Consider the following 10,030-nt stretch of genomic DNA (forward strand, 5'->3'; position numbering starts at 1 on the left):
GGCATTTCCTCCCACATTAAGCAGACACGCCGCGATATAACTGGAATACTGTTAAAAGCGGCGTTAAACCCAACTCACTCACTCACTCACTCACTCACTCACTACAAAGAGACGTGCATGCACGTGTGTGTCTGGTTGTACTTGTCCGGACATATACTGATGGAAACAAAAAAGGGAACAACGAAAAATAGTAACCTCCCAATTGCCAGACAGCGTATACCAGGATAAGTGAAGGTAGGTAAGTCAAGCAATAGTTACCTGTTTACCTTTCATAGTGGAACAGACCAGAAAACACACATTTTGAGGAATTTACAGGATAGGTGTATTATGCACTTTTAATCACCAAATAATGTCAGAAATCACACTTTTTGAAGTATCATTACATTATTGCATAAGACACTAGATACACAACACTCATTGATCACAGATCAGTACAATGTCTGTTTTCAGCTCAGCTTCAGCAAATGTCCAACAGCAGCCAGGAATTCTGCCCACTGATCAGCTTCTCTTTGAGACGCACCAGACTCCCCTCTGACTCTGTGTAGACCTTCTCCTGGGTGGGGGAGCAGCACCAGACTCCCCTCTGACTCTGTGTAGACCTTCTTCCTGGGTGGGGGAGCAGCACCAGACTCCCCTCTGACTCTGTGAAGACCTTCTCCCTGGGTGGGGGAGTAGCACCAGTCTTCCCTCTGACTCTGTGTAGACCTTCTCCCTGGGTGGGGGAGTAGCACCAGTCTTCCCTCTGACTCTGTGTACTTCTTCCTGGGTGGGGGAGCAGCACCAGTCTTCCCTCTGACTCTGTGAACACCTTCTCCCTGGGTGGGGGAGCAGCACCAGCCTTCCCTTTGACTCTGTGTAGACCTTCTCCCTGGGTGGGGGAGCAGCACCAGCCTTCCCTCTGACTCTGTGTAGACCTTCTCCCTGGGTGGGGGAGCAGCAACAGTCTTCCTTTGACTCTCTGTAGACCTTCTCACTGGGTGGGGAGCAGCACCAGCCTTCCCTCTGACTCTGTGAAGACCTTCTTCCTGGGTGGGGGAGCAGCACCAGTCTTCCCTCTGACTCTGTGAAGAGCTTCTCCCTGGGTGGGGGAGCAGCACCAGTCTTCCCTCTGACTCTGTGTAGACCTTCTCCCTGGGTGGGGGAGCAGCACCAGCCTTCCCTTTGACTCTGTGTAGACCTTCTCCCTGGGTGGGGGAGCAGCACCAGCCTTCCCTCTGACTCTGTGTAGACCTTCTTCCTGGGTGGGGAGCAGCACCAGCCTTCCCTTTGACTCTGTGTAGACCTTCTCCCTGGGTGGGGGAGCAGCACCAGCCTTCCCTCTGACTCTGTGTAGACCTTCTTCCTGGGCGGGGAGCAGCACCAGCCTTCCCTTTGACTCTGTGTAGACCTTCTTCCTGGGTGGGGAGCAGCACCAGCCTTCCCTCTGACTCTGTGAAGACCTTCTTCCTGGGTGGGGGAGCAGCACCAGCCTTCCCTCTGACTCTGTGAAGACCTTCTTCCTGGGTGGGGGAGCAGGACCAGCCTTCCCTCTGACTCTGTGAAGACCTTCTTCCTGGGTGGGGGAGCAGCACCAGCCTTCCCTCTGACTCTGTGAAGACCTTCTCCAAGGGTGGGGGAGCAGCACCAGTCTTCCCTCTGACTCTGTGAAGAGCTTCTCCCTGGGTGGGGGAGCAGCACCAGTCTTCCCTCTGACTCTGTGAAGAGCTTCTTCCTGGGTGGGGGAGCAGCACCAGTCTTCCCTCTGACTCTGTGTAGACCTTCTCCCTGGGTGGGGGAGCAGCACCAGTCTTCCCTTTGACTCTGTGTAGACCCTCTCCCTGGGTGGGGGAGCAGCACCAGCCTTCCCTTTGACTCTGTGAAGGCCTTCTTCCTGGGTGGGGGAGCAGCACCAGTCTTCCCTCTGACTCTGTGTAGACCTTCTTCCTGGGTGGGGGAGCAGCACCAAAGTCTATCTGTGTCAGCTTGGCACCTTTCGACTTCTCAATGCCTTGAAGCAAGTCCACAAATCAAGCTAGGGAACGAAGGAAGATGTGGAACGTCTTCTGGAATCTGGCGCCCTACTTCTGCATTGTAGATAGCCGGGACAGGTGATGCTTCTTCCCTGGTCCGTTTCCTCAAAGTGCAGTCAAACTGGCAGTGGTCCGAAACATCTTCAAGGGAGTCCCCGGTCAAATGTTGAGATGTGTTTTTGAGCATTCTTTCCATCGCATATCAGGGAAACACAATCTCATTAAGATCAGATCATATTTCTCGTTACCGCTTACGGGGGCACGGGTGGCCCAGTCGTCTAAGGCGCCGCGATTCGCTGTGCAGAGTTGCGTCCCTTGGGCACGCAAGAAACCTATGATTGTGGGTTCGAATCCCGGTTCGCCCCGATTATGTTTCTAGGTTTGTCAGCACCATACCCGTGCTCGTGGGTTTCACCGAAGTGGTAAACGTCTGAGACCTGCATCACTTCGGGCTTTCCTCCAACATTAAGCTGACACGCCGCGATATAACTGGAATACTGTTAGAAGCGGCGTTAAACCCAACTCACTCACTCACTCACGTTACCGCTAACCAAAGATCTGAGGACATCCAATTACGGGTCAGGTCAGACCGACCTTGCACGAACTTTGACCGACCAATGGAATGATTAACAAGAAGTCGACAATAGCCAATCAGAAGGCAGCTTAATCGAGCTTTACAGCACGAGGTCACCATGTTATGTAGGTGTCATACTGATGACTGCAGGCCACCATGTTATATAGTTGTCATACTGATGACTGCAGGCCACCATGTTATATAGGTGTCAGGCCACCATGTTATATAGTTGCCATACTGATGACTGCAGGCCACCATGTTATATAGGTGTCATATTGATGGCTGCAGGCCACCATGTTATATAGGTGTCATATTGATGGCTGCAGGCCACCATATTATATAGGTGTCATATTGATGGCTGCAGGCTGCCATGTATATAGGTGTCATATTGATGGCTGCAGGCCGCCATGTTATATAGGTGTCATACTGATGACTGCAGGTCACTATGTTATGTAGGTGTCATACTGATGACTGCAGGCTGCCATGTTATGTAGGTGTCATATTGATGGCTGCAGGCCGCCATGTTATATAGGTGTCATACTGATGACTGCAGGTCACCATGTTATGTAGGTGTCATACTGATGACTGCAGGCTGCCACGTTATATAGGTGTCATACTGATGACTGCAGGCCACCATGTTATATAGGTGTCATACTGATGACTGCAGGCCACCATGTTATATAGGTGTCATACTGATGACTGCAGGCCACCATGTTATGTAGGTGTCATACTGATGACTGCAGGCCACCATGTTATATAGGTGTCATACTGATGACTGCAGGCTGCCATGTTATGTGGGTGTCATATTGATGACTGCAGGCCACCATGTTTATATAGGTGTCATACTGATGACTGCAGACTGCCATGTTATATAGGTGTCATATTGACGACTGCAGGCCACCATGTTATATAGGTGTCATACTGATGACTGCAGGCCACATGTTATATAGGTGTCATACTGATGACTGCAGGCCACCATGTTATATAGGCGTCATACTGATGACTGTAGGCTACCATGTTATGTAGGTGTCATACTGATGACTGCAGGCCACCATGTTATATAGGTGTCATATTGATGACTGCATGTCACCATGTTATATAGGTGTCATACTGATGACTGCAGGCCACCATGTTATAAAGGTGTCATACTGATGACTGCAGGCAACCATGTTATATGGGTGTCATAATGATGGCTGCAGGCCACCATGTTATATAGGTGTCATATTGATGACTGCAGGTCACCATGTTATATAGGTGTCACACTGATGACTGCAGGCCACCATGTTATATAGGTGTCATACTGATGACTGCATGCCACCATGTTATATAGGTGTCATACTGATGACTGCAGGCCACCATGTTATATAGGTGTCATACTGATGACTGCAGGTCACCATGTTATATAGGTGTCATATTGATGACTGCAGGCCACCATGTTATATAGGTGTCATATTGATGACTGCAGGCCACCATGTTATATAGGTGTCATACTGGTGACTGCAGGTCACCATGTTATATAGGTGTCATATTGATGACTGCAGGACACCATGTTATATAGGTGTCATACTGATGACTGCAGGTCACCATGTTATATAGGTGTCACACTGATGACTGCAGGCCACCATGTTATATAGGTGTCATATTGATGACTGCAGGTCAACATGTTATATAGGTGTCATATTGATGACTGCAGGACACCATGTTATATAGGTGTCATACTGATGACTACAGGTCACCATGTTATATAGGTGTCACACTGATGACTGCAGGCCACCATGTTATATAGGTGTCATATTGATGACTGCAGGTCACCATGTTATATAGGTGTCACACTGATGACTGCAGGCCACCATGTTATATAGGTGTCACACTGATGACTGCAGGTCACCATGTTATATAGGTGTCATATTGATGACTGCAGGTCACCATGTTATATAGGTGTCATATTGATGACTGCAGGACACCATGTTATATAGGTGTCATACTGATGACTGCAGGTCACCATGTTATATAGGTGTCACACTGATGACTGCAGGCCACCATGTTATATAGGTGTCACACTGATGACTGCAGGCCACCATGTTATATAGGTGTCATACTGATGACTGCAGGTCACCATGTTATATAGGTGTCATATGATGACTGCAGGCCACCATGTTATATAGGTGTCACACTGATGACTGCAGGCCACCATGTTATATAGGTGTCATATTGATGACTGCAGACTGCCATGTTACATAGGTGTCATACTGATGACTGCATGCTGCCATGTTATATGGGTGTCATATTTATGACTATTTTGGGAATAGCACGATGATAAAATAGCCGTCCAATGAAATAGTTCTCATGAGCGATTTTTAGTTAAAGGGGAGACGGATGCAGTGACGTCATTCGCGGAACTAAGCTTTGGTGGTGACAGGTTCAAGGGTATTAATCGGAATATAAAGGAAACATAACACACTCGAAATTCGATGACTATGAAAGGTGAGAAGTTGCCTCACAATATCTAGCATGAATAATAAAAAATGAAATAATTGTCACGAACAAAGCATCTTCCTTCGGGAAGAGAGTTAACTCACTTTAAAAGCCCAGTGGAAACTGGGCTTATATAGTCAGATAACTCTCTTGCCTCGGGAAGATGCGAATAAAGTGGCTTATCCTCTGTTTGCTTAATATACTTCCGGCATTCGTGACCAACTCGTGTTATTCCGGGACAAGCCGAATGGCTTGCAGGTTACGGAAAGACGCGAGTGGTGACGAATGATACTTCCGGGTGCAGATGGTTATACACTGAAATTAGACTTTCATACAAGTCTCTGAGGAAATAAGTATTTTAGTTTAAATCATAATTCCTTGATTATAAAATAAAAGAAGTTGTAACAATGAGAGACTGGATTCCTATCCCGAACTGTCCGCCTATCTATACTTGCCTATTGTAGACCCGCGAAGATTCGGGGTTAGATAGGTCTCAGTAACCCATGCTTGCCGCGACTATGCTTGTCGTTAAAGGCGACTAACGGGATCGGGTGGTAAGGCTCGCGGACTTGGTTGATGCATGTCATCGAATCCAAATTGCTTGGATCGATGCTCATGATGTCACTCACTTGATTGGCTGGTCCAGACTTGATCATTTACGGACCGCGGTTATATAGCTGGACTATTGCTGAGTGCGGCGTTAAACAACAAACAAACAAAACAAACAAACATGTCTATTATAGAGATAGAATAACTATATATCCATGTATCTATCCAGTGCTGACCTGGATCAAGGCTACAGTGAAGTATGTATGACTAAAGGTATCTGTGAAACTATTCAGTCCACGAGACGAGGAAATGAATGACACATTGTGAGTAATCACATTTAAATGTAAACTACATGAAACGTATTTGAACCAGGTGACACAGAGTACAGTTTGTATGTCGTTGTGGCGTGTATACATAATCATTGACATTGCCTTGGCTATCAGTAAACAGATCAATCTCCCTCTCCCTCCCCCCCCCCCCCCCACCTCTCTCTCTCTCTCTCTCTCTCTCTCTCTCTCTCTCTCTCTCTCTCTCTCTCTCTCTCTCCAGATCCTCCATTTTGAATCCATTGTGATGAGAGAATCACAGCCTAACATGCCCTGCGTAACTGATCTTTTTAACAATATAGGGATAACTATTTCAAAGTTTCATCACTCAAGGATCTTTTTAACAATATAGGGATAACTATATCAAGGTTTCATCACCCAAGGATCTTTTTAACAATATAGGGATAACTATTTCAAGGTTTCATCACCCAAGGATCTTTTTAACAATATAGGGATAACTATTTCAAAGTTCTACACTCAAGGATCTTTTTAACAATATAGGGATAACTATATCAAAGTTTCATCACTCAAGGATCTTTATAACAATATAGGGATAACTATTTCAAAGTTCTACACTCAAGGATCTTTTTAACAATATAGGGATAACTATTTCAAAGTTTCATCACCCAAGGATCTTTTTAACAATATAGGGATAACTATTTCAAAGTTTCATCACCCAAGGATCTTTTTAACAAGAGCCAATTTCATTTAATTCTTGTTTTTTAAAGGAAATAGAATTGTAAAATACATTTTGAAACATGTGTATTGTAAGTAATATATGATCTTTTTAATTTTGGTAGAATAATTTGGATAACTAAGATTGCTATTCACAGTATATTTAATCCTGCACGGTTTTCAGAATAGGTGCTCTTTTAATCGGCTACAATTGACAATAATCGCCAACACCTGAAGGGGTGATGTAAATCCTGCTGGGGTCCATGCAGGTAGCAACAGTACTGTAAGTCCCCATGGTTCCTAGTGTGTTGATCTACCTTCAGCTGCTGGCGAGCTATAGCTCGTTTTTTATAATGTATTGTTACGTATGTTTATGTTTCACACAGACACACTCCCTCTCTCTCATGAGTTGCCGAAGTACAATACTAAACCGGATATTCACTGGTGTATTCATATTTCAATTGTATTGCACAAGGATATACGCTCGAGTCATGATGACCCTGGTTAAAGAAGCGCTGTTTAATGTGAACACTTCATGTATGGAAGCCTTGTGGGGTCGTCTTCACATTTTATAACCAAGGTGCATATAACAAAAAAAAAATATGATTAAATGTTTCAATCAATATTGGAGTAACTGTTTAACCGCATCTAAAAGTGTCATTGTTTCATGTAAGGGGTGGGGTGGGGGTGGGAGTGTGTGGGGTGGGGTGGGGGTGGGAGTGTGTGTGTGGGGGTGGGAGTGTGTGTGTGTGTGTGTGTGGGGGGGGGGGGGGGGGGGGGGGGGGGGCACTGGTAAACCCGAACGACCACAGGGATACTTCAGAAGTAGTCGTTTCCCATTGAGTGGATCGAGACTCATGATGTCAATCACTGGATTGTCGATTATTTACAGATCGCCGTCATATAGCTGGAGTATTGCTTAGTGCGGCGTTAAACAACAAACAAACAATCCACCATAGGTAAATGAGGTGTTATACTGTTTTGAGATATCTTTATTCGACATCACAAATGATGGAGATTTGTAACACAGAACAGGAAACATAACTTAATGCAGCACATGATTGTATAATGTAAATGTACATACTCATCTGACCGCCTCCGTGGTCTTGTGGTAGAGCATCCGCCCGGGAGAGGCGGAAGGTCGGGGGTTCTATCCCGGCCGCATCATATCAAAAGACGTTAAAAGATGGTATTTTTTGTTACCCTGTCTTGCGCTCGACATTAAGGGGCTAAAACAAGGACTGGTCGGCTCGGAGTCAGTATACTGTGTCTGAGTGGGGTATTCATGTTAAACTGCGGCATGGTATCTCAGTGTGCTAGCACTATAAATCGGCATCAGTCCGGACTAGTACAAGCAACCACACACACATACACGTGCATGCACGTCGCTATCTAAGTGCAATAATCTTGGACGTTAAACCCCATTTCACCTCACATACTCATCTAATTGGCCGTGGTCGAAGAGGACAACAGATGTAAGCAAATCTGATGTGAAAATAATTGTCGACACAACAATCAACAGTGTAGCTCCGTGAATATCCGGGATGGAATTGTTCTTCAGCAACTCATAATTGTCGTAAGAGGCTACTAAGGATCGGGGGCACGGGTGGCCCAGTCGTCTAAGGCGCCGCGATTCGCTGTGCAGAGTTGCATCCCTTGGGAACGCCAGAAACCTATGATTGTTGGTTCGAATCCCAGTTCGCCCCGATTATGTTTCTAGGTTTGTCAGCACCATACCCGTGCTCGTGGGTTTCACCTTAGTGGTAAACGTCCGAGACCTGCATCACTTGAGGCTTTCCTCCCACATTAAGCTGACAAGCCGCGATACAACTGGAATGATGTTAAAAGCGGCGTTAAACCCAACTCACTCACTCACTACTAACATGATCGGGTGTTCAGGCTCGCTGACTTGGTTGATGCCTGTCATCGTATCCCAATTGCGTGGATCGATGCTCATGGCGTTAATCACTGGATTGTACCCGATTACATGCATTTATAGACCACCGTCATATAGTTGTAATATTGCTGAGTGCGGCGTTCGACAACACAAAGAGAGTTATTCCAGTTAATATATGTAAATAACGTAAGGGTATATACTTAGTGTATGGCTTTTAATATTTGAATGTTTACCGAAACTCTATTGAAAGTGACCCTTTCATGTTCCCATACAATTTTCTCGAGTAACTCACAATACATCTCGAGTAATAGAAGAGAATTGTGCAACACCTGATAGAGTTACCTTGACCTTGACTACTACCGTGACGAAAGGCCGTCACTAAATATAGTAATGACGTCAATCAGCAACTGGCCCAGATAACGCCGTATGTATATCCCAAGCAGGCAATACGTGATAAATCTAAAACGCAAGCATGTATTCTTTTCTCCAAGCATTGAATGTGACATATGGTTAAGGTTATGCAGTTCATGTACAGGACAGCCGTTAATCGATAATCACGATAAAGCCTACCACAAAGAGATCGATTTTTAATTACCGTATTCGACGTAATAAGCGCCCCGCTCTAATAAGCGCCCACAGCGACATTTGCTAAGATATTGGCTATTGAACAATCCCAATCAGCACCCCTTCCAAGTGATCAATGTACACAAGACTTATTTATTCGCGTATAATACGCACTCGTGTGTTTTACACACCCTTAATTATGGGCATTTAATTCTGGAAAAATATATCTGTCGTACATAAACATTTCAGGCTGTCAGCATAAACCACGAAATTTATCTTTAAACTCTGTTTTTTCCACCAAAATAACATTCTAATAAGAGCCCCCTGTTTCTAATTTTGAGTGCCCTGGGCGCTTATTACGTCGAATACGGTACTCATCGATCGCTATAAAGTTGTGTTTTTGTCTGCCCCCATCGACACGATCTGGCTTACTGTTGTTTATCATGAGTAATCTCGTAAAACCAGAAAAAAATATGCATAGGAATCTACGTCCAAGTGAAAATAACAACAACTACACTGTAATCTTGCATTTTTTTTAGAATAACCAACGAGTTACGGAAACTATGCATGCTCTGTCCGGATTGATTACCTGGTGTACGAGCGAGGCCCTTCGTCACAACTCGCATGTTTCCGTAACATTCGTGACAAACTCGTGTTATTCCGGGAATGGTTTCCGTAACCTACAACAATGCTCGTTCCATTCGTCACCACTCGCCCCTTTCCGTAACCTCCAAGAAGACTCGTCCCCCTATCGATGAATGTTGTGTGCTGCGTGTAAGTTCTCCGTCAAAGAATCCGTCAGAAATAATTTTTGATTTTACACATGTCTTGCATCTAAAAATATACCCAAGATACAGTTAAATGTTTTCAATCATACTGTATAGTTCCACACGTCCTGATGTGCTTTAAATTCCATCTGAAATATATAAAATATATGGGGAAATATATGTGGACCAAAACA

At 45.0% G+C, this 10,030-nt stretch overlaps 1 protein-coding gene across 1 annotated transcript; it reads right to left on the reverse strand.

Annotated features, from left to right (window-relative positions):
* Positions 1 to 446: 446 nt before the first annotated feature.
* LOC139457344 (repetin-like) lies at positions 447 to 9,695 on the reverse strand. Its single transcript, XM_071238751.1, has 2 exons — positions 9,659 to 9,695; positions 447 to 1,987 (listed from the first exon to the last, which is right to left on the reverse strand). Exons 1-2 carry the CDS (start codon positions 9,693 to 9,695, stop codon positions 447 to 449), a joined length of 1,578 nt encoding a protein of 525 aa, XP_071094852.1.
* Positions 9,696 to 10,030: the final 335 nt, after the last annotated feature.

This window comes from Haliotis cracherodii, unplaced genomic scaffold, assembly GCF_022045235.1.
Source record: "Haliotis cracherodii isolate W230 unplaced genomic scaffold, xgHalCrac1.p SCAF_12, whole genome shotgun sequence".
Taxonomy (NCBI): domain Eukaryota; kingdom Metazoa; phylum Mollusca; class Gastropoda; order Lepetellida; family Haliotidae; genus Haliotis; species Haliotis cracherodii.

Coding starts and splice junctions, on each gene's coding strand:
- LOC139457344 (XM_071238751.1), bottom strand. CDS start 9,695: ATGCGAGTTGTGACGAAGGGCCTCGCTCGTACACCAG. Junction 1,988..9,658: donor GGGCCTCGCTCGTACACCAG/GTAATCAATCCG, acceptor ACTTGCTTCAAG/GCATTGAGAAGTCGAAAGGT.